Genomic DNA, 26308 nt, shown 5'->3' with positions numbered 1-26308 from the left:
ATTTAAAAAATAAAGCACCAAGTGAAGTAAAATTGCTCAGTAATTTGACAAAAGAAATCCTTAATTCATAGGATTTTATTCTCTTTTGGCTTTTTTACAGCAACAATCGTGTTGAATGAACTCAACTGGACAAGTGCCTTAGATGAAGTTTTCAAAAAAAATCGAGATGAAGATCCTACTTTGCTGTGGCAGGTGTTTGGTAGTGCCACTGGCCTCGCCAGATATTATCCAGGTAAGTTAATTCTCTTGAATGATGGCACTTTACACCAATCAAGTTCAGTTTGCATCTCTGCTTTCTTTGGGTAGGGATTATCTTACTTCCCAACTTCTGTTATAACAAAGAGATTGTTAGCAATGAGATTTTTAAAAATAGAAAACTTCCGTTCTACGGACAGTTCTGTGAAATCTTTTTAGGCTGAATAATTTTAGAGTGGCATCATCTATTTTAGGTGACAGGGACAAGGCTGGGTTAAATGGGTCAGAGATTATATAGATAGGGGCAATATAGAAAGATGAGGGTTTATAGTGACCCTAAGCCCAGAGTATGAAATCAGTATTTTAGGCATTGGGTCAAACTAGACAGCACAGATGAACTGTAGAGTGGGTAGGCCAGAAGGCCAAGCCAGTTAGGAGCTAACCATTTGGCAACATGTCTGTATTTGACCAAGCATGAAAAATGGGGCAGGGAATAGAATTTGACCAGTAGACTTGTAGCAAGTAGTATGTGATATTGGCTAGAGAGTAGGCCTTAGGGTTAGGAAGAGCTGGATTCAAATGCTGCCTCTGACATATAACTGGCTATGTATCACTGGACAAGTCATAACCACTGAGAAGTGGTCCAGGCAACACCCTTATCAAAACCAATTGGGGAACAGTTCCTGATTTGCATTAGTTGAGGGATTTTCCTCAATAGGAGCTCCCTGCACTGATGGAATCATAAGTCTGCTCTTTAAAAAAAAAAAACAGAAGAGAAAGAAAAAAACTAGGAACATCTTAAAATTTGGAATTAGAATTTGAAAGATAAAGCCCTATGTAGCATAATCGGTATGTGACTTGAATCCAGGACTGTGGCTACTGTCTTTCCTCTGTCATGGTTTCAAGAACCATCCTGATATGAATAGATAAAGGAGAGCAGGCTGAACTGGTCTCCAAAAAGAGGCAGGCTTCTGCACCCGCTTCCAGCAGCAGGGAATGAGCAGGCCTATCAGTTCTCAGCTATCTCTTTTTGAACCATGCTCACATGTTAGTTAAGGAAGACTTCTACACCTTATCCGACACTACTCATTTAAGTCTACCTGATGGTTGTGCTTCCAAAAGAACATGCTTCTCCTGATGGCTGATGCTGATTATGAAGCTTGCATGGTCTGATCTGCTTGGGGACACAGGGCTAAACTTGGGTATAGGCACCAGCTGCCCTGTGATTTGAGGAGTGTCAAGAAGACTATCTGCCCCAAACTCTACTATTCTGGCTGAAATGTTATCTAAAATTGTACTCTTAAAGATTCTTCTTGCCTTTCAGTCTCGAAAGCTTTTGGGTGTTTGGGTCTATATTAAATGGAGATAACTTTGGTGGAAATTAACACTTAATCAGAACTTCGCTTATTGTATTTCTTTCTAATGTGCAGTTAAAAGCAAAGTCCTGCTGGAATAGAATAACTACCTGAATTTTGGGTAAGAGACAAACCAAAATGGGCTGTTGAAAGCAGAGGTTGTAGGGCAGCAAAAGAAAACCAAATGGCTAACCATATAAGGGCCTCAGTTTTGCTTACTTCTATAAGTAAATTGCAAAATATGCAGACAGGTGATTGTAATATTCCATGCCCCTGAGCTCTTCCATGAGAGTGACACTGAGGGTCAGAAAGGTCTCAGGCTAATCACAGAACTACCTAAGGGATGAAAACTTAGCTAAAAACAGGTAGGGAATTTATGAACCACCATCATAGAGGGGCAGAACGATGTAGTGATTGAAGCACTGGAGCTAGAGTCAAGAAATGTCTGTGTGATCCTGGGCAAGTCATTTAACCTATCTGAACCTCATTTGTTCACTGTAAAATGAGAGAATTGGACTAGATAGCCCCTATAATTTCTTCCATCTCTAAATTTGTGATCCTGCGTCCTACCTCAGTGGCCCTGAGTGGAAGTAAGATTTACAGTAGCTACGAGAGAGCTGCATCTTATCTCCTGAAAATTGGACACTGGTTTGTGAATTACTGTGGTATAGAGCAGTGGTGTCAAATTAAAATAAAATGGGGACCACTAACCCATACAGCTAGGGGTGAACTAGGTGGCACAATGAATAAAATGCCAGGCCTAGAGTCAGGAAGACATGGGTTCAAATCTGGCCTCAGACACTTACTAGCTATGGGAACCTGGGCATTTAATCCTGTTTGCCTCAGTTTCCTCATCTGGAAAATGAGCTGGAGAAGGAAATGGCAAACCACTCCAGTATCTTTGCCAACAAAAAGGAATCACAAAGAGTTGGATATGATTGAAAATAACTGAACTAAGCCATACTTAAGGTCAAATATTGACATGTAAAAGCACATATTAGAATTAACTATGATCTATTGTATTTTCATTATTTTATTACATGTTTCCCAATTACATTTCAACATATATATGCTGGCCCTGTCAGAACACTGTGTTTGACACCCTCTGGTGAAAAGGAAAGAGAATGGCTAGACTGTAAATCAGAACACCTAGATTTGAGTGCCAGCTCTGAAACTTTCTTGCTTTGTGACTTAATAAGTTTTGTAACATCTCTAACTCTCACTTTTCTTATACACAAAAAATGAGATCATAATAATCCTGCCTCAATCCGTGACTCAGTCTCCAAGTATTTAATAAGCCTTTGTTGTAAGCAAAGAACCAGCCGTGGCATTGGGGATCCAAATACAAAAATGAGACATACCCTACCTTCAATTAATTTACATTCTATTGGTCCCAAAAGGTTTAATTCAAGGGGAAAAAAAGCCTGATCCTCAAAATGCTATTTAATTTTTAAATGTTTATTTGGCAATATGTAACCAAAAAAAGAAAACCCTCCATATGTAACATTTTTAGTTATGTAGAAGATATGTTATTTTAATATTCAGGTATGTATGTCAGGCATATCATCCATAAAACCTGACTGTTTTTGAAGACTTAAAAATCATTTAGAACAATTTTTATTTGACTGTTTTTTTATAGCATTTTATACATCTCAAAGTAATTGCTTCATCTGAGACTAGTACACTCTAAGCACTCTGACATGAGAAGTGCCCTTATATTTACAACCTTGTATCCCTAGCACCTAGGAGACTGCCTTTCTTATGGGAGGCATTTAATAACACTCTTTAAAACTCACTTCGAGGGGGCTAGGTCAAGGACTATGATCTCCATCTGACAATTTGGAAAATACAAGCACCTAAAGGAGGAAAAAAAAGAAAAACCTTGCCCAAGGTCATGTGATTAATGGCCAAGCCTCAACTAAAACTCAGGTTCTCTGATTTCTCATCCAGTGCTTTATATGACATACTGTAACAGTTCATGAAATTCTTATGATTATGAATACATTTGCTAAAAATAGTATTTCTTCATCTACTGGTCAGTGATATGAAACAAACAAAAAACTTCAGTGAACAATTTAATAGCCATGCTTAGATAGTTTTGGTTCCAGATAAAAGGAAACCTGAAAAAAAATGTGGACAGGCATATTCTAGCCCTCTTTTTTGAATCTCAGTTGTCATATATATTAAATGAAAATAAAGAAGTCATTTAAAAGTTAAAGTAAGTAAATCTTATCTACTGTCTATACGTCTTTTCACCATGGAAAATAATGTGGATTTACCTAGCTGAAAACATGGCTTTTTAACTGAGAAATGAATTATTCGAGTAACCTCAGATCCAGTAAAGGGATGAAAACCTTTTAAATACCATTCCCAGGCAATTTCATTGTGCTCACCTTTTACTAACAAGTTCTAAATCTTTTTATTCAGAGAATTGCTCATACGTATCTAATATCCCCGCATGGTTTTTCACACATGTGCTTTCAAACCCAATGCTTCCTCCCACTGATGCTAGAGGATTAGGAAACAAATACAAAGAGCATTTACCAAATATAAATCCCACAGTAAGAAGACATGGCAAGTCAAGTAGCAAGAAAGAGAAGTACACAAAATAATTTTAGTTAGTAACTTTCAAAAAAAAATATAGCATATATAGTAGACATAGGTAGGAAATAGCAAATGTTATAGTCATTGTTTAATAATTTGTGAACAACCAGAATAGGCTAGGGAAAAAAATATAGTTAAAAAAGTTATGAGAAATAATAAATAAATTAACTTAGTATGCAGTTTGGGAAAATGCTCTCAGATATAGTGCTTTATAAGTGCTCAAGATTTATTTTTTTTTCCCTAAAGAACATTATTTAAAAGAACACTAGCATTCTAAAATGAATATGAAGTTGCTTTTATTTGGCACATGGATAAGAGGGGGGTTTGTTTTTTAGTAGAGGGATAGTATATATGTATAGACATATATAGACAGTGTTGAATAAGCTGGGTTGCTTATAAGTTGGGTAATATTAGCTCTCCTCTACTGATTCCAATCGTCCTATGGAAAACAAAGAGCCATCTTTTCAATGCCAGTATTCTACCAGTGTGGACATAGGACACAGAATACAACACCCCCAAAGAACTAAGAATGATTCATTTGGGTATTGGGTATTTAAGATATTTATATATTGCTAGAGGCTTATGGCCAACCTTGAAATAGGATCATAGGTCTGAGACTAGAAGTGTCCAATTACCTCATGTTACATTTGGGGCAACTGAAGTTTAAGGAGGTTAAGTGACTTGCTCAAGGTCACACGGATAGTAAGTATCAAAGGCAGAATTTCAGCTCATGTCCTTGGACTCTAGGTGTACTTTCCACTGTACTATGCTGTCTTCCTATTAGTTTTTAGCTGTTATTTCAGTTCTCCACTGTTTTTGTATAAATCATTATGGACATGGATTTATGGACTATTTTTAAAAGCTGAAAAGGATCTTAGAGATTGATCGAACTCCTCATTTTACAGTTCAGAAAACCAGAGACATGAGAGTCATATGAGGTTTAATGGGTGTCTAGGGTATGTCCAGGATTAAAATCCAAATCTCTTGAAAGCCTCTCTAGGGTTTGAAGCTTCCCTCAGAAAAGGATTTCATGTCACTAAAAAATTAAATGCATTAACCAACTTCATTTTTTTAAATGTTCCTTTTGAAGTTCTTTACACTACGAAATAATTTCTCTTTTTCTTTTAAAACTGTCTGTGGAAACTGTCAAATTTGGTGATTCTTGCTTGTCTGAATCATTTTTCGAAAAAAACCAAAAACAATCTCAGCACAAACTACTTATTTCACCTATTATTTCTCTTGAAATCTTTACAATTGATAGTATACTTGAGATTGTAATTAGTTAATCAGTGGATTATTATAATGCCATTTTAGAGTACTATTCTTTTTTTAGAATTTAGCTACCTTTAAAATAACTTATGGTGATATTTATAATATAGTCTTTTAAGTGACATTATTAATGAATTATTTCTTTGTTTTAAAATAAAGCCATAATATTTAATAATGGAATTCAAAGTACGTCAGATCAGAATCAAATAAAGCCCTAATAAAAAATGTCCTTAGCCAATATACTGGGATTTTCCTAAAATAAGAAATAAAGAATCTGGATATATATTATGCCTGAGAAAAAAAAATACACGTCTGGAAAATATTCTAAATCCTTCTTATGGACAGCCCAGTTTACACTCTGTGTAAGGACTGAGCCCACTTATCCCTGTCGGGGTAGATATTCTCCTAGTTCTAATCCATTGCATCCACCTTTAGACTTCTTTCTCATTACCCAACCAATCTAAGCTGAATGCCATTATAGCTGTCATTCTTTTGAACTCCCATTGCTCTTGTTTTAGGCCTTTATTTATTTATTTATTTATGCATTTTCACGTTCTTCCTTGCATTAGAAGTATTTGCATGCCTTATCTCCTGTACTGGCCAACGAATTAGCATACCAAGTCTGAGTGTTCTTTGTAGTATTTCACACAGCACCTTACACAGTATGCTACACAGAGTAACCATTTAACGCATTGTCTTTAAGCTAGCTAAGTTCTGGAGTCTAGACTTTCCCATTTGCTTAGATAGAATTAGCTTGACCAAGGGATCATCTTAATAAAATATATTCCTCATTTTCTGGCCAAGGAGAACTACTTATAAAACAATCCCTTTTCGATTGTTCTCCAAGTCATAAAATTTGCAATGTCATAGCACTTCAATGAAGAGAATACTCATACTTAAGAAATTGTAGATCTTTAAATTCAAGAGTCAGATTTCTCTTAATGTTCTAACAAGAAGGGCCTACAAAATTGTGAGTCATCATGAAAATGTTTTCATAGAAACTTAAGAGACAAACAGATTTGGGTTATTTCCCTCATGTGAATCAAAAGCACAACCTATGTCGACGTGAGAAAAAAAAATCAGTGGCAATATAAATTATTGCTTTGCTGCTGTCTGGCTATTAAAAGGAATCAATTATGTAGTGATCCATTTAATATTAATGTGGCAGAAATCCATCATTTGGGCCATGTAAATACGGCTATGCCTTTAATTAAGTCATTTCATAACCCTTTAAGTTAACCAGTTTGGAAAAAAACAATGACAGGTGGAATTTGTTTAGGTGGAAAAGAAAGAATAAGGGGGTCAAGACATTTCAGGATAGGAGATAACATTAATAAAATTTGGAAATGAGCAATGATAGTTCTGAAAACAGTAACTAGACCAGCTTGACTGAAACATAGTACTTCACACAATAAATGGTGGTGGATAAACTTAGAAATGGGGATAAAACCAAATGCAATAGCCTCAAAAGGTAAGATGTAGAAGTTAGACTTTCTTTCAGAGGTAATAGGGAACCATTGAAGTTTTTTTAACAATGGAATGTTAAAAGTATTAGACTGATAGTTTTATATAGGATAAATTATGATTAAGTGAAGGAGGATTTCAGTTAAGATTTAATTTCAGTGATCTTTCAGGTGCCAAAGGCCTCTATTTGCTATTTTGCAGCTCAATTCAATTAAATTAAGCATTTATATATATTTACTATATGCAAGGTGCCAGGGGATACAAAGAAAATAATGAAAACCTGTATCTATCCTTAAGGAGTTTACAAAATGTTCTTTAGGGGACACAAGTTGTAACAGCTAAGTAAATGCAAGTTAAGGAAGGGAGACAGTTTGGGAGACTGGAAAAGGTTTTCCAAAGAAAGTGGTACCTCGGCCACCCTTGAGTGAAACTAAGGATTCTAAAATAGTGGAAATGGGGAGAGGGTGCCTTCCAGGAAGGAGTCACAGTCTAGGTAGTTTCATAGGTGTTGGATATGTAATGCCAAGTTTGGGGAACAAGAATTAATTCATTTGACTGCAATATGGAATGCTTGAAGGGAAGTAACATGAAAAGTGTCCAGAAAGTTAGGCTAGAGGAAGATTTTGAAGAGTGCGTTCACAAAAGCAGTAGACAACTGAGTATGCATATATACTTTTGCATCATAGATTGCATCATAGATTCCCTTTGGTGATAATGGTACCCTGGATCCCTTAGTCAACTACTTCCTCAGTCCATGATAGGGCAAACCTGTGGCAACATTTCTGTCTTATGCATTATGAGGAGCACAGACCTGGACATATCTTATGGGTACAAAAATTAGCCAACTGCCCACCTCCACCCCCAGCAAACATACCTCCAGGGAGGGACAGAAAATATTCCCATATGAATGATGGGAAATCTGGATACCTAAAAACGCTGTGGCTGCTCCCGAAACAAGTTGGTTGTAAATCTGTTCCGTCGGATCCCTTTTACTCGGCTCAACTGACTCCACACCCTGTCTATGATAGCATAGTATTTCCTACCCTTACTAACTACCTCATGGACCAAGCTATGAGGCAGCTAACATGATTTAGTATGAGATCTAGACCTACATTGATACTGGGAATACTGGGAAGAGGAAAAATGAGAAGAATGTGAGAGATGCATTTATAAGGAACAATAACTGATGTGATGATTGATTTACTATGAAGCAGGGCTTAGAAAAGGGAGAAGTCAAGGTGAAGAAGTTTAAGCAAGAGGGAGAGAATGATAGCTGACACTGAGGGAAATAAGGAAGTCAAGATAGGAAGCTAATTTGGCCTAGAAGTGATGGACTTTGTATTTTACTTTTTGTGTTTTAGGTGATATTGAGATTGCAATGATGAATAAATTTAGCCACAAAATTGAAATTTAGGGGCTGAATTTTCCTGTCTGGAAATCACCCGAATAAATGATTCAGAGCAGATCTACATTGCTCATTCTTTTTCCATTGCATCTATATATCCTATGTTTAAGGAATACAATGATATAAAATTTTAGAAGCTCTGAAATAACCCTTAGAATGTTGTTGTAGAGTTTTTAATAGAACATCATCCCAATCCATTGTAATTTGCATATCTAGTATGACTTCAAGATTATGCAAAACCAATAAGTGAAAAACTGTAGCGCTAGGCTTTCATTTCAGAGAAGTGAAGTGAGTCATTTTATTGTTTCCTCATGCTCCTTAAAGAGTGCTCCTTCATAGAGTGATAGCTACACTGTGGGTCACAGTAATGGCTTTGCTAATGAATAAGTAATCTTGTTGGTTGTGGGACATAACAGTAAAATCGGATGTTAGTATGGAAACAGATGCATGCCATTTGTTATGGAACTACTCTTTCTATGAATAACTTGAATTAAAATAGCCACAAAGATAACTTTTGTTAACATCCAACTTTGGTTTTCCTTTCTTTATCTTTCCTTTCATTCTTTCTTTTATTTTTCCTTTCTTCCTATATTTCCTCTGATATGGATACATATCATGTATCCATAGTTTGTTTTTTTTAAATGTTGTTATTCATTATTCTAAATCCATGTAATACAACACTAAAAAAAAAAAGTACCATAGATCACATAAGTTCATGCAAATAATTTGTAGATTCTTCTAGGTCTGAGGAGAAGCAGTGCGTCATATTGTATAGAGAGCTGACTTCAGACCTTGGGTCTAATTCTGCCTCTGAGGCACACTGGCTGCATAACCCTGAGCAAGTCAGTTAACCTCTTAATGCTCTAGGTCTCTCTCTAAGTCAGAGAAAAGATATGATGTGCATTGGTGGAGGGAGTAGGTGACATTTCCTACACAAAATGAAATCACAGGTCCAGTCCCTATCTAGGTGTTAAAGTTTAGTCTCTCTTAAGATGCTTCCTATATTACAATTTTTTAAAATGCTTCATGTCTTTAGAAATGTATCATTATCATTGCTATCAAAAAGGATCTGTTAACCTCGGAACATGTTTTCTATTTATGTTATAGCAAATGGCTATCTCTAAAACACGTTAAACAACATGACTATATCAAAAATCACAGTCCTTACATACGATTTTATCTGTCCCTGATTTCTACTGAAAAGTCTCTGTTACATATTGGCCATATAAATAATTAAATCTCTATTTAACTTTCTGTCTTTCACTTCCATAATATTCCACTTAACCAGTCTACTTGTCTATTTTGTCTGCCTCTCCTGCTGACAGACAGTAGCTCTTTTATGTCAAAGAAAATGTTTTATGTGGATTAACTACCATCTGCTATATTCACAGCAAATCATTTTGTAGTTAGGAATGCTTTATAAATGATGCAACATATAATTGGTAATTATGGAATACATGAGTGTGTGTTTGCTCTTCTGATTATTTGTCTGTAAGGAGTTAGAGTGGGGTACTAAAGACAAACAAAGATGAGAATAAAGTTCATTGAGAGCCAAGGAGGCTTTTATAGTGAATTTCAGCTGCCCCCTCTTAGGTGACTCAAAGACTTTTTCTGTCCAAAAGACAGAAACCTGGAAATTATTTGACTTATTTCATATCAGTTGGCAAAAAAAGACAAAGCCTTTAAACTTTGAATTATTTTGTTTTGTCATCATATCAGTTCATTGGTCTCATCACCAAAAGTACTATACTTGGGCTTTTTAAAAATGCTAGTTTTAGAATAAGATGCATACTCACCTAAATCGATAATCCTTATAGTCCATGAACATAATTAAAGGGCTCTATGAAAGAGGTATGGCATGTGTTGAAGACAGTAACACTGAATTTTGAAGAGAATGTGGATTGTTGACAGGCAATACAATCGAAAGACATCTTCCATATTACAAAGCTCAAATTATATTGCAGTAAAGACATTTGCAAAACTATGCATCACTGGAAACAAAAAGTAGATCAGTGAAATAGTGAGACCTAGATTCATATTTGTACTATAGTAGAGTGCTTAATAAAATAAAGGATACGAACCACTGGGAAAAGTACCCTTTATTTGACAAGAATAAGTCACAAAAAAAGGCATTTACTGTAAGTTACATAACTTATATATGGTGAGGATTTTTAATGGTTTTCTCTGAAGAAAAACTATGTACTTCTGCAAGGACACATAATGGAACAGTTTGAATTATTGTCTCTTAATTTGGACACTGTTTAATACTTTATCATTGCCTGCATCTGCACTGTTCTGAATTATCATTCAGTGTGTCTCACATAAGAAAAATGCCCCTTTTAAAACCTCTTATCCATGTTTTCTACAAATGAACTTTACAAATTATGTTAAAAAAATTTGGCTGGGATTTGCTGGGAAAGCTGGCATAACCATCACCTTGCTTGGGCAAATGGTATATGAATGGAAAAGAATGTTATTAGGCAATAAGGAAGAATGAATATAAGATTTTAGAAAGAAAGAGGAGACTTTGTTGAAGGATGTATTATAAAGAAAGCATAGCCAAAAGAACAACATAGAAAATGAATGTGATGATAGCCATGAGAAAGCTACAAGAGAAAAAAAATATTGTGTATTGTAAGTAGCAACTACCCCATTAGTTGCTTTTTCTTAGGTATTTTAGGAGACTGCACTGGGAATCAGGAATCGTGTGTATGTTAAAGAGTTTCTGCTAGCTTAAACAAGATATATCCATAAAATATTTTTTTCTTAAGTAAATAGCACAAAATGATTATGATGACATTCTTAGCCACTACCTTAAGGAGGTGATTTTGTTAGCAAGTTCTATCACATTTTATATTTTATTCTCTAACAAGCTACGGCTTATTGAACTAGAAAAGTACACCTACATATCCAAATCATAAGAAAATAGACTTGAAATGGTTAGCTTTTTGGAAGTGGAAACTTGTTAAAGGCACTTTTGAATTTGCAGTACATAATTGTCAGTCTAATGGATTACTGGAACCAAACAATGTAAATTAAAAGTGCCTGTGATATGAAATAATTAAAGAAGAGTCTCTGTACATTTATTTGATATTTCTGTTCTCATAGCAAAAATTTGAAAAATATTTTAGGAAAATGTAGTTATCAAGCATTTGATCTTATTAATAAGTAATGCTATTAGCTTTCTTTTCATGTAGAAGAGCTCCTAAGAAAAGAAAAACCTCTTCAATGCATACCTGTTCTCTTCATAATTCCCAAACATCAAATAATTATATCTGCTTTCTAAAAATTTTTAGCTGTGTTTACTAGGGAGAAAGTCTACAATGCTATTTGTGTTAGTCTTGATATTTCTATGCCTTGTAGGATAGCACCTGTCTTTATCTGACAAGCAGACTACCTTCTATAAACAAATATTTAAGTTCAACCCAACAGTGGGAGTAGTTAGGAAAATATTTTGACTATTGCTCATTTGTAGATGCCGTATAAAAGAGAATGGTAACCTGGTAGATTTATCTGTTACTCAATGAACTATAATGTTTTTATAACAAAAGGGAAAAGCCAAAAGTGCTCCTTAGAAGCACTTGACTGACGACAATCACAAGTATGGTGTCCTATGGCTGAGTTAATCTTTTTCTATAGCTCCCAGAACTCCAGTTACCCAAAACTCATCTTTTTAAAAAGTGATTAGAGCATCTAAAATGAGGATACTCCTTCTTGTTGTTGTTATTTTTTTTAATCTGATTGCATGTTTTGGTCAGTGGCTTTTTTCTGTATCATTGCCAAATTGATTACTAACTGAATGACTGGTTGGAGCCTAGCATAGTAAGCAAACATTATTATCTGTTATGATTTCAGCACTTATGTAATAGTCAGCAACATCCCTCCCTCATTGGAGTTTCATATTAAGTAAATGGATGATATGATTATATTTCCATTTTATCATAAAATAAAGATCACTTAAAAGCTGTAAAGGCAATATTATGGAACAGTGAATGATTTAAAAAATAATGACTGGAGAACTAATTTGTTTTTTTCCCAATAGTGGCCAAAAGACAATTAATTATTTTTTTTGTGAAAGCTGAGTTAATTCTTCATGCAAATTTCTATGATTTTATGCTATATAAAAATTGTTAGCTTCTTTTAGTTTTAGACATACTAAAAAGTGTAACCTCCAAAACATATTCAGTTCTTTAAAAAAAAATAGATTTTATTTAGCATTAAAACTCAAAATTGAAACTCTAATTCACTATCGATTAAGAATCTAGACAGAAATAGCTTGGATGAATGAAACTGGGAACAATCTAAAAATCTCATCTTAACCATTATTTTTAAACTCTTCTTTCACTGAACCATTTATCAAAACTGCAAACCAACTTTCCTTAGGACTATAGCCCTGTCCATGGCCAGTAGGAACATGATGAACTTGGACTACAGAAATCTTAATATACATAGTGTTTACTGTAATTTAAATTTTAGATTAAGGCTATTCAATTGTAATACTTCAAAAGAAATATTAAAGCAAATCAGCCAGTTAGTTGTACCAACTTTAATAATAATAGGAATGGAAAACAACAATTTACCTAAACTTGAAATTGTTTCATCCATTAGAGGTTGACAATTAAAAATGAGGACATTAACAATTTAGTTACTTATATATTGCAGTAACTGATTTTTTTTAGGCCTAGAATTTTAAGTGTCCTGAACAGTGCTTTAAGTGTCAATTTTAACCATCCAATTAAATTCAAACTCTAGGCAAATTTGTCTCTAATTCTTTTAATTTATTGAGAAAAAAGGAAAAAGTCTTCTACATAGCATAATTTTTATGAATTACTGGTCTTGTCTCTCTTTCCCTTCCCCCAAAAGATTCATTCCTTTAACACTTCAATACTTCAATGCTTCTGTGATACTTCCATTGATGCAGGTCATAATCCATCCACGTTTTCTTACAGTGCTCCCTTGAGGATCTATCCAGTATCCTGGAGGACTTCCTTTGGGTAATTTTATACCTTATGGGCATAAGTTTGGCACTTGAATTATCAATCCAGTTCAAGTCCAGGAGAGGGATAATTCTCCCTTCTTAATATTTTCTAGTCATACATGTCTTTGATGATATGCCTCACCTCACATCACTGAAAATATGTTGTAGCCTACTCCTATCTATTATGTGTCCCTCCGTTGATTTTGGGTCACACAAAACTGTTATTCCTTAGATATCACAATATTACAAAATTCATAACCATATGGTATTATTAGAGTCATATAAGAATCAGTTGCCCGTGTGAATTCATACCATTAATAAGTAACAGCAAATGTCGATGTCAGAATCAAATTAGAGGAACTGACATGGATGAGATGACATCGAATACAGTTGCCACAGCTTCAAACCTATGCATTCAAATCAATGAGCAACTTTTAATGGAAAATTGAACAAGGTAAAACTATTGACCTTGATTATAACCACGTGCTATAAAAGGTTAACCGATATAAAATAGTTGCCAAATCAAGGAGTCCAAAGACTCCTTGTCAAAGACACTCTCTTACCCAGAAAACACTTGATTTTGCCAGCCAAAGAAATGTGTTTGCTAATAGCAATGTCAATTAAAATATGCATTTTTATAAGGATAGTCATGGAGGATTATGAGTAATATTACATCATAATTCAGCAAAAAAAAAACTAAACCTGTAAAGATGAAGGCAAGTTTACAGAAATCTCATTGTGGAAGGTAACTGATCCACTCCCAAGAACATTCAAAGTTCAGTTAGATAGGAGGACTACAAATAGATAGAAAATGAAACTGATGTGTCAGCAATTCTATGACAATTTATTTTTTTCATTGATTGCTTTGAAGCAAGCATATTTGGGCTGCAGTACCTCAGTTTTTAATGTCCTTTATGTAAAAAACCAGCAACATTAAAATAGCAACTAAGAAGATGTAATCTGGAACAGTGACTGGGCCTCAGCATTTAAGGGCTATGCATGCTTGCAAAGATATCTACTGTTGTCCCACAGTATATCTTATATGGGGTCCAGAGGGAAAGATAATTCCCAGTAGTCAGTGACAGTTTTCAGGTACTCCAGTTTGCAAATGATATGGAGATGATTTTATTAAGTCACAGATTTTACAGGACTAGTCATGCATATATTCTATAACTCATCCTTCTTGTTCCTACTCTTTACTTTCATTGAAAATTTTAAAGTTGTTAATATGTGAACTATACTTGTTGAGAATAATAGTTTAATTTCTAAATGACATTCTTATTTTCTGGTTCAAAAAAAATTTAATATGATGATATTGAGTTAAAAGGTGGATCTTATTAAAAGAAAACAAATATAAAATGGTTCTGAATGGATAAACCTTACGAAGATGAAAAAAACCCATAGATACTGGTAATATAAAATAGTGTTCTTTAATTTCTGGCAACAGTATGTGATCATAAAAAAAATGGCAAGATTCTTAGGCATCTCAGAAATCATTCTTTGGGAAGCAGCAAGAAAAAGAACCATGTCTAAAGGCTCATTTCAGTTTCATATTAAAGAATTGGTTCCCATTGATTTCCTTTGGCACAGCTTTGTGATTTTCCTTTAAAGTGCAGAAGTTATTTTTTTTGCGAACTCTGCTCCAGATACATGGACTTATGATTTTAAGACTTTTTTAAATTTCTGTCAGCAGACAGACTCCCTCTCAAGTGTCTGTATTATGTTGGTTTAATAATGCCTTGTTTCCTTTTTTAGCTTCTCCATGGGTTGATAAAACTCGAACACCAAACAAAATTGATCTGTATGATGTACGCAGAAGGCCATGGTAAGATAACATGCAAAAAAAAGAAAAAGAAAGAAAGGAATTATCCATTTTGTCAAAAAAAAAAGAAGGTCATTTTTTGCCCCCACTATAAGAGTCAATGTAGTATTATGAGAACACTAGTCCATGGAATCAGGATGATATGAATTCAATTGCCTGCTCATTAATCATATAACCTGCTCTAACTTTACCTCTCTGAGCCTCAGGACTTTATATATAAAATCAAATAATAATACTTATATATCCCAAAGAGTTAACAGTTTAGAAGATGCTTTAGAAACTTTGAACTGCTATATACATTCATGTCATTATTACTTTGATATAGAGGCAATATGGCATTGCATATAGAAAACTGACTGTAAAGTCAGGAAGACCTGGGTTCAAGTCTTGTCTCTGACACATATTGGTTCTGTGACCTTGGGTAAATCTCTCAAATTCTCAACTCTTTAAGCATGTCTCCAAGATTGTAATTTACAGAAAAAGTGCTGACCAGCATTAATAGATGGAGTTTTCTCACATGGTAGTTCCCAGTACTGCTGAAATCATAGGTGCAGACCCAATCCCTATCCCTATTATTTTGACAAACAGCATGATTATTCAGTAAATCATCTGAGTAGCTTTCTAAAATAAGTTCAGTTAAAGGCATGATAAATTATGTTTGCTAAAGAATATTGGGGTAAAACTAATCATGAGAACTAGGATCATTAATCCTTTCCATTTAATATTACCAGATGTGCTAATTTAAATTATATTCAGTGCTAGTATCAATGCTTTTTAGATTATAGGACTCTCCATGGAGATCTTCCACCAGAGAAGAGGGCATAAAAAGGTGTGGCTTGATATGGGGAAGAGACAGCTCACCTCTACACCTGAATTGCTGAAGCTGGTCTCAACTAATCCCAAAAGTCATCCCATGCCATTTGATTCAATGAAATTCAACAAGCATTTGGTAGATACTTAATAAATGCAAAAGGAAGGACCAAGTCCATTGTGTCATCTGATGAAATTTTTTTTTACAGCCTTGTGATAATTAATTGTAATTTTTCCTACCTGAGCAAAAGCATGTTTAAGTACAAAAGAATTACAAGCAGAAATTATGATTTTGCTTAGAAATGTAACAAGTCATCCTTCTGTCTCTAGTATTTGCAAATGTACTACACTAACTGATTTTACTTGGTCCCCAAAGTATTCCTGAATTTCAATCCTTCATTAAAAACATTATCTTCAGGGTACTGTTTATATATAAAGGAATTTTGTGCTGTATCTATTTAAATGGATTTGGAAGTTTAAATCTTTTGGTTCATATAAATAAAGAACAAAAATAATATCATGAAAATAAAAAGAAATTAAATGGGTACTTCTTTACTGAAGGAATGGCAGCATAAATGCCTCTGTAACACTGATTTCAAAGTTTCTGAAAGCCCCTAGATTTGTGAGGAACTTTAGCCATGGACATGATGTGCATGAATTATGAAGTGTTAATTTATAAATGTTACTTTAAATGTTAAAGGAGAATTTTAAAACTACTTCACGTATAGTTTTTATTCTTAATTTTGTATTTTTATTTCCCCCTTCTTATGCAATTCAACTTCCTTGACAAAGACTTTTTTTTTACCTTTAAATATCCAGGAATTAGCACAATGTCTTGCACACAGCAAGCATGTAATAAATGGGTTTTTTTAATTTAATTGAATCAAAATGTATTGAATTAAGTTATGTAAACTTGAGTGTACAGAGTTGAGTGATCAAAGTTATACCTTTTAGTTCGTTCAGTCACTATTCAGTAAAACTTCCCCCCCCTTCATTTTTAAATATGTATTTCGCAGGTATATCCAAGGAGCTGCATCTCCCAAAGATATGCTTATTCTAGTTGATGTGTGAGTATTTTAAAATTTCATATGTATTTTTTTAAATGTTCCTATTGTAGGGATGAAAAATTGTAGGTTGAAAAAGATCCAGTATTTAGAGTAATTTTTAAGGCTATAGAGGGAAGAAATACATATTGCAAAAAAAAAACCCTGTAAGAATTGAAAGAATTTGTTTTTGAATCAAAGATTATAGTTTATGGCTCAGAGGTGAGCTTTCTATGAGCTACAATTGCATTTTCAGTTTTCATTCTGTATCCTGAGTAACTGTTATGTGAGTACTTATTTCTGAAGACAGGGGAAATGTATTTTAGTACAGATATATATATATATATATATATATATATATATATATATATATATATATATATATATATATATGGAGCCACATTGCTTCAACTACACATAAAACCCCCTAAAATACCATAAATACCTAAATACCATAAGTACCTAAAATACCGTAAACTACAATCTAGCATTTGTTTGGATTTTATTGCAAAAATTAGCAAATGTTGAATACTGAGAATTTCACAAAACTAGGGAAAAAATTTAGAACATAGGAGATTTTTAATGTGGCCTTCTCATCAGGGAAGTTAAAGAAACTGGTTTATGATTTATGTTGGGGATTTCTTTGGGTTTTTTTTTTCATTATCCTATGAAGCAGAAGAGTCAGACTTTGTATAAAATCATCTCTCTTACAGTAGAGACTTTCTTTATCATAAGAACACTAAAGGATCAAGAAAATGAGTTGGAAAAACTCCAAATTAATTTACCTTGGAGAAAAAGGAGTCTATTCCTAGGTCATTTTGCCTTATTAGAAGAGACAGCATGTGATGTTATAAATGCAGGCAAATGGCACATACCTGGTTTTGTGAACATTTGTACTTCTCCCCAACTTAAGTTTTGCCCTGAAGCAAACTAGTTCAATTTATCCCTCTAAAAGCTTATAAACCAGGCTGAGGAGATAAGGGAGAGTAATGAATAAGGAGAAAAAATAGCTAGAATGTGAATTCTCAAGGTCTCTTGTGAAAATGAAATAAAGATATGTTGTTTTGGCTAAATTGTTCTTTTCATTCCATCAGCATTCTAGTTCAGGTTGTTAAACAGTACTGGCTACTCTTTGAGAGTAAACCTAAATGCTGATGAAATATACTCTCTCTGGAGACAATGGTTTTAGAAATGCACTTGTATTAGATTTAGGGTAATCAATTACAGGACTAGAAACTGAAATCAATTGTCCAAAGAAAAGAAACACATGAAAAATACATAGTATAGGTAATACCACCATGTAGTATGAGAACTACGTACTGTGGATCAGGTTATTGGTTAGAGTGTTGAGAGAGAAGAAAAGAATATCAAGGGAATATTTCGGGGAGGACTGCATTTGAGTAGCAGTGAGGGGACATGGGAAAGGGCAGGATAAAGGAGCCAGGAAAGGAAAGAAAGATGGAGTATTCAAAGAGGTAGGAGGTCAAGCAGTAAAATAAAATGTCACAGAAACCAGGAAGGATCAAGTCAGAAAAGAGGACATTATTTGATCTATCAGACAATAAGTTACATTATAGATTTTGCGCATGTTTTATTCAGAGTTTCTCATACTACGCATTCTGAGTGGTAGTTTAAATTAAAATAGCAATGTAAACTAGTGTTTTCATTGGGGGAATACAGTTATATTATTAAGGTAAATGACAGCTGTTAGCAATTTGCAATTGTCAAAAATAATTCTAAGAAACAGAATTAAAGTAAATATGCTTTCTCAAAGAGTTGATTGAATTAACAGTAACATATGTGTTATACATAAATATGCAATACATATAAAACATGTATGTGCCATAATGAATCCCTGCATCCCTATTTTACATATAGTTTGAGAAACAGCATTTAGAAATTTAAAAATATCCTTGTGTTCTAATTTCTTTTACGTAGAACAAAAAGGCAAGTAAAAACTAGTTTGCTTGTTAACATTTTTCTTTTCCTTAAATATCCTTTACAGTGATTCACTTTTTAGAAAGGTTGAATAATTATGAGTGTATCAAAAAACACCTTGAAATTATAGATTTGATTTAATATCTATTTTTAATAATATTCATGAAATGGTTTACATGTTTGTTTAGGAGTGGAAGTGTCAGTGGATTAACTCTGAGGCTGATTCGTACTTCCGTCTCTGAAATGTTGGAAACCCTTTCTGATGATGATTTTGTGAATGTAGCTTCAGTGAGTATCAACTGGTTATATTTTCCTCCATTTGAAAAGCAAACAAAATAGTTTCTACTTATATTATCTATGGCAGTTGCTGACTCAGAATGTTTTTTATTTTATTTTATTTATTTTATCACATATACATCTCAAATCTTTTTGCACCTTGCCAGAGATCTCTCCCAGTGGAACTTCTCTATTCTGCCATACTAAATACCCTGACCAGATTTCCATGGATCTTTATAGCTTATAGCTTTTTAGATGGATAAAGCTTAAGCTTTTAATAGAAATATTGAAAGCTTAGAAGAAATCACATAAATGTCAAGACACCATAACTAACCCAGATATAATCTGATCTCTAGTAGTACTCGTGTTCTTAATTTCAAGTACCACTGGCATTCTTCCACCTATGTTCAGACTGCTCTGGTCAGAGGGATCACCTGGTAGTACTGCGGCCATTTTTGTGTTCATTTTTAGCATGTTATTTACATGAAGACTAGCACTTGAAATGTACGATTTAGTCCATTAACACAGGAGATAATGCACATTCCAATACTCTGATTTTTTCCCCAAATTCCAATTTAAATGATTCCCTTTTAGTATTCTCATGGAAGACATTGTTAAACTGTATAACTTCTAGGGTCCCATTAATATTTAAATCCCATAATATGCTGTTGCTCCTTAGCAAAAAGCGGGAAGGGGCAGTTGGAAGGATACATAGAGAGTAATAATATCTGACAAACCTTGTACTTTATGGATTTGTATTGATGTCAAATTTTTGTTGATGATGGATGTTTATGTGAAAATGGATATGGCTACAAAATTATAGGGAGTAGATGGAAGAAAAATGCTAAGAAAAACTGAAATATTTTTGCTCATGTGCTGATTTTCTCTAGAACATTCTAGGAGACATGAAAAGATCGCACAAAATCTATTTCTTGATACAATTAGCTTTTTTTAGTGCAAGCTAAAAGACCTAAATTAATCTTTTAGTGAAAGTACCTGCTCAGAAATTAAAGATGCAGTTGTCTCTGAGCTGTTGTTGGAATAGAAATTGTTTAATTTTAATAGCATGATAACACATATTGCTGTGGCATGTTAAGGTTTAGAGTGCTCATTTAGGAAAAAAAAACCTTGTGGGCTAAGGAGTGCAAATATTCCCTTCTTCAGAAGACAAATACATGGTTTATAGAGGCCAGGTCACTTGCTCGGTGTCTCAAACATTTCAGAACTTTGGAAGCTGGGATTCAAATGTAGGATGTGCAACTTTGAACCCTGTGTGTGTGTGTGTGTGTTAAAGGGGGAGGGAGAGACAGAGAAAGAGAGAGAGAGAGAGAGCAGATTTTGCTGTTGAAATTGTTGTTGTTTGTCCTTTCTTGAAGAGGAGCAATGACATCATGAGGGTAATGTCCTGACTTTTGAGTCAATTGGAATTAACTGAGGTAGAGCTGAGCAAAGTCATGAGCCTCACTCTCTCCTTCTTTGGAGTCATCGAAGTCCAGTGGCAAGACAAAAGTCAAGACAAGTGGGGATGGCCCAGGCTGTTGAAATAAGTGTTAACTAGGAAGAGGTGTCAAACTCAAGTAGAAATAGGAACCACTAGTCCATACATAGGGATCCCTTTGAGCCACATATTGACTTAGAAAACCTTATCTCTAAACTTTATTTTGTTTAGTATTTCCCCAAAACATTTTAATTTGGTTCTAGCTGCACTCAGGAATGTTTTAGGCCGCTGGCAATGTGCTTGACTCTTCTGAACTAGAGGAAATATTTCTGTTTGGAATAGTAGCATGCTGAAGAAGGGTATCTATTACTGAGTTAGACTGTTAGATATCCCTGATGTGGCCTCTTCATCATGTCCCAAAAGTGTTAGAAGAGTTTTAAGCTATTTAAGTTTTTAAGTTTAAAACTGCACTAGGACTTTTGGGACAACCTGTTTATAAAATGAACCATCTCTTAAAGCCAATTGATACTGTATGAAGTGAGAAGCTGGGCTGTGATATTAACAGAGATCATTTTAATTTCCAAAATCATGTTGCAGTTAGACTATAGGAAAGGTCTGAATAAAACTGTTCAAAAAATTTTAAGCAATCTTAATGCTTGATATTATTATTATTTTGTTGCTAATACAAATAAGTTCACATTTATATCACTCTTTAAGATATGGGCTCTTAAACTGGTCTATAATAATAATTATTATTATTAATATTATTGTTATTGTGGTGGTGATCATCATCATTATTATCATTGTATTTAAGTATAATTTGTTTCTCTTGTAATATATATTTCATGCCTTTAAAATACTCTAAGAAGGGGTTCATAGGCTTCACTGAACTGTGAAAGGGATTCATCCCATGGTGTCTGTCTGTCTGTCTGTCTGTCTCTCTCTCTCTCTCTCTCTCTCTCTCTCTCTCTCTCTCTCTCTCTCTCTCTCTCTCTCTCTCCCTCTCTCTCTCTCTCTCTCTCTCTCTCTCTCTCTCTCTCTCTCTCTCTCTCTTTCTCTCTTTCTCTCTCTCTTTCTCTGTCTCACACACACATACACACACACACATATACACACAGTAAGGTTGGTAAAGTATCTTTTTCAGCACCCCACAGTAGAATGTAAAGAGGGCTGACTTTGAAGTCAGAGGACCTGGGCTCAGATGCCAACTCTGCCACTTACCATGTGTATAACCCTGGGCAAATCAATTAACTTCTTGGTGAAGGAATTGGGCTAGGTGACCTCTAATGTATCCTCCAGCTCTAATTCTGTGATCTTTAATGCTATGTGGGGAGTCAAGCTTTATTAATTTATTAATTCTTAAGGGCTGAGCATCCCCTTGAAAACCTCTCTGAGGAAATTCTAGAGTTGCTTTGGATGAAAAATTAAGCACCCTGCATCAGAGCATAGACATAACCAGTTATCAGACCCAGATCTGAAAGCCTCTGTAGCTTGAATAAGACGTGCCAGATTTGACACTCTATGAAGGTAGCCTTAGAAAACTCAGGGTCATCTCCACACCAGTCAATCCATCAACATGCATTTCCTGAGTACCTAGGAAATGCCAGGCCCCGCGAGTTGCTGATTATACAAAAGCAAATATGAAGAATTCCACACTGTAAAGAGGTATTGCAGTAGTAGAGGGGCATTGTATTTAGTGGGGAAAAAACAGACTGAATTTGTAATCAGTTTTATTATCCCTGTGACGTTGGTAGTCACTTCTATCTGGGTCTCACTTTTTGTCATCTTTCAAAGGAGGGGAAGTAGACTGAGAGGTATTGAAAGTCCTCTTCATTATGATCATTATTTTTCACATTTTGCAGATGAGAAAACAGGTTTAGAGATGTTAAAGGACAGGCTCACACAATGGCTAGTAATTCATTCTTGTCCCACATTTCCCTAGTAAAAGTCAGGCAGCTTTAGAGACAAAGAACAATGGGATTTATAATGATATAGAGGCTGTTGTTTTTCTCCAAAATGTAGTTTTAAGAGAAAAAAGTTTTACCAGAAATATAAATCAGTAAGACAACTCTTTGAAATTTCCTGGAGTTTTCCTTAATTAAATGAAAGGAATTGTTCCTCAGTAAGACATACTCAACTTTGTTTATTTTCTGACAGTTTTTAAAGCCTTAATACTTCACTTTCCTTATTTGATTTAGCTTGCCTGTGTCTACTGAAAATTAACAAATGCATTTAATTTGTTCCTTGCAAGTAGAAGTGAGAATTCATCTGATTTGGCATCCTTCAACCAGCTATTGCAAATTAAAATAATGTTTTCCTATTCATTATTTATGAATAATTTCCCAAATCTATAGGAAGTTTTCTCTAGCATCATTGAAATTCTTTTGAAAAGATTCTTTTTCACTTTGGAGTTATTAAAGTATTTATAATTTAGTTTTTTTTCTTTTTGTTTGCAAAAGGAGACTGAGGGGGACCACTCCAAATTGTAAAGGCATAGTGTGGAGTTATTAGAAATAAACATAGATTAAAAAGTCATATCTATATGGATTCTTTACCCCTTGTAGATCTTGCCCTCCAGTGTATATTCTCACAGGAATAGGATGGTGCAGAAGAGATTATTTTTGTTCAGGTATGAGTTGGACTAGATGATTTCTATAATTGCTGACAACTCTGAGATTCTGTGATTCTGAGTCAGTAATCAAAAAACATTTGTTGTTATGACACTGACATTGAATTAAGATAAAATGGCATTCTTTTTTTTCATTCATGTCTAGTGTGGGGTTCACTATAGCAGTAAAATAACCACTAGTATATTTGCAAAGGGCTTAACCAGTATCAAGGCAAACTATCTGGTAGCCACGGTTTTTTTTTTACTGACATTTTCTTTGTCTCACCACCATATATGACTGCTTTGGAATTGATGTGGATTCATGTATTTAAACAAAACAAACAAACAAAAAGTGATCCTTTTTATAATGTTTGCTGTTGACTTACTTTATTTTGAATTTTAAAAATAAATCTGTAGACTTCCCCATATAACATTCTTTGCTTCAATTGGGAATTACAGTAGGCTGAAGTTTTTACAGACATTGAAGAAACATTTGAAATCCTTCTTAAAGAAAGGTAAAACTTGGTCTCCAGCAAAGAATTCTGGGTGCTTTTACATTTGAGGATGTTATGTTTCCCATTGTTTAATGATCACAGTAGTCTCTGCTAGAATATAATTTTATGAAACTGGAGATTTAAAATTCAAGGTTGTAAAATGTGATTTTACCCATTCCTCCCAGAATTTTGTTGTGCCAGGAAACCAACAGTAGGGCTTACAGTTTTTTGTGCTGCAGCAGTGCCTGGTAATGAGGATTTTTCTTGCACTTAGCTCTTCCAGCAAGCTGTCCCGCAAAGCCCTCATGTACAGCCCTTCGTACTCACACCTGAGATGTAGGGATTTACACTTCTGTCAATCATCCCTAAGAAGTGACAGTACAATTTAATCAGTCATATAAAAGCTCATCCAGAGATTCTCATGAACCATAGTCAGAAATACCAATTGGCTACTTGCTTCTGGTTTTGTATTTTTAAACTTCTTATTTATTCTGAGGAGAATGATTGCTATGCTCTACATAAACCCCGTCAAGTGCTGTCAGGGTTACTGCTCTATCATTCTTCTCCTGTATATGCTTTTCTGCTGTCTCTAGGGCTGGGCTTTGTTCCTGAAAGAGAACCTGCTGTTCAAGAAAGCTTAAATGTAAGAGTAATATAGCTGTTTTTCCACTAATCCAGTTATATGCTTTGATAGCAGTAAATGGTAGATGATAGGGGCAGCAATTCAATCCCAGCATGCTCTGATTTACAGACTAGGTTTCAAATGTTGACACGGGGAGTGTAATTTGTTTATGATTGTGTGTAGGCTGGGAGTTTAGGAGAGCTCTCTTGCAAACCTGTGGAAGATGAAAGGCAAATACAAACTTGTTAAAACCACTATGTTAAAGGTCAGCATTGTAGGGCTTTTTAGTCATTCATTCTAATATTATACAATATCCGAACAGACCCCAATAGAATCATGGATTTCTTACCTAGAAAATAAATGTGAAGTATCATGGTCTCTCTAGGTATTTTAGGAGCAGCTTTGTGCTATGGAATTTGGATGTCACTGCAATATACAACCTCTGAAGTCAGCCCAAAAATAGAGGCAGATGAAAAATGTCGTATCCACAATGTCATAGGAAATATTGTTGACATACTAGAATGATACTGCCTTTACAACAAAGTGTTTCCAAGTATTTCCCTAGATGCCAGGCTACTAAACAACAGCCAGAATAGTGACAAGTCAGAGATGCTACTTTTTAAAAATTGTACTTAAAAAAAAAAAGAAATATATTTCCCTCCACAAATTAGTAGGCAAAGCCCAACTGTTCATAGTATAAAGTAGTGAAATAAATTAGAGTAGGTAAATGGTAAAATGTATTGGGGCCATATGTCTTCCTAAAGAGAGTCATGAGACAGTTTTCCCTAGTTTAAATATAAAATAAACATTAAAAGTCGAAACAATATAGCCTGTAGAATCCATTTTTAATTTCCACCTTTCTAAGCCCAAACTTCCAATTTGTTTAAAGGCAGAAAATGTTTTTTTTTAAGGCAATTGGGGTTAAGTGACTTGCCCAGGGTCACACAGCTAGTTAGTGTCAAGTGTTTGGTCCGAGGCCAGATTTGAACTCAGGTCCTCCTGATTTCAGTGCCAGTGCTCTATCCACTGCGCCACCTAGCTGCCCCCAGAAAATGTATTTTTAAGGGACTCACCTACCTTTTTTTTTTTTTTTTGGCAATTGGCGTTAAGTGACTTGCCCAGGATCACACAGCTAGTAAGTGTCAGGTGTTTGGTCCGAGGCCGGATTTGAACTCAGGTTCTCCTGACTTCAGGGCCAGTTCTCTATCTACTGCACCACCTAGCTGCCCCAATTCACCTACTTCTATTCAATTTATTTTTCAGCTCCTAGTCACTGCATCAACTGTTGCCTTCTTGAGTAGTAAAATACTAAAACAAAAAACAACTCTCTTGGTAGGTTCTGCCTCCAAGTTCTTTCCATTTCAGCTTTCTTACTAAAGCATGATTGACTAGCTCATAGAATCTCAGAGTTGGAAACAACCTTAGAGGACATTTAGTCCAATATGTACACAAGTCTTCTTGACTGCTGCCCTGCCAAGATGCTGTCTAGCTCTTCCCTTCTCTGGGTCTGATGAATAGAGGAAGAGAATGTTGTTGTTAAGTCATTTTTTAGTCATGTCCAAATCTTTGGGACCCCATTGGGGTTTTCTTGGCAAAGATACTGGAGTGGTTTGCCATTTCCTTCTCCAGTGAGTAGTGCCTGTATGAAGACAAAGTTTCAAACACACAGGAAATCTAAGATGAATTGCAGTAAAATCGAGAGTCAGAATTCACTCCTAAGTATGAAAATAGGTTTATGCTCACAAGAAGTTGAATAAGTAACATGAGCAGAAAAGATCTTAGGGTCAGAGTAAACTGAAGAGCCAGTAGCAATCAAAGGGCATTCTTAGATCTCCTAGCAATGTTACCATTCATAGGACCATATATTTTGAAGGGTCATCAAAGGCCATTTGGTCATTTTTCAGATGAGGAAATTAAGGCGGAGGGAGGTAAAATGACTTGCCCATGATCACATGGATCATAAGTTTCAGTCAGGATTCAAACTCAG

The 26308-nt window shown here is 34.8% G+C and overlaps 1 protein-coding gene across 7 annotated transcripts in view; it reads left to right on the top strand.

Annotated features, from left to right (window-relative positions):
- CACNA2D1 (calcium voltage-gated channel auxiliary subunit alpha2delta 1) overlaps positions 1 to 26308 on the top strand; it is a 665577-nt gene that overhangs the window by 507350 nt on the left and 131919 nt on the right. For all 7 annotated transcript variants that reach the window (XM_020984466.2, XM_020984468.2, XM_020984467.2 and 4 more), the window contains exons 7-10: positions 101 to 232; positions 15026 to 15095; positions 16919 to 16969; positions 19072 to 19171. In XM_020984466.2, the coding sequence (XP_020840125.1) occupies positions 101 to 232; positions 15026 to 15095; positions 16919 to 16969; positions 19072 to 19171 (353 nt within the window). The remainder of the gene's footprint in view (positions 1 to 100; positions 233 to 15025; positions 15096 to 16918; positions 16970 to 19071; positions 19172 to 26308) is intronic.

Source organism: Phascolarctos cinereus, unplaced genomic scaffold (assembly GCF_003287225.1).
Source record: "Phascolarctos cinereus isolate Bilbo 61053 unplaced genomic scaffold, phaCin_HiC Scaffold_1;HRSCAF=81, whole genome shotgun sequence".
NCBI lineage: Eukaryota > Metazoa > Chordata > Mammalia > Diprotodontia > Phascolarctidae > Phascolarctos > Phascolarctos cinereus.
Note: the sequence above shows the minus strand (reverse complement) of the source record. Positions and strands in the feature narration are given on the sequence as shown.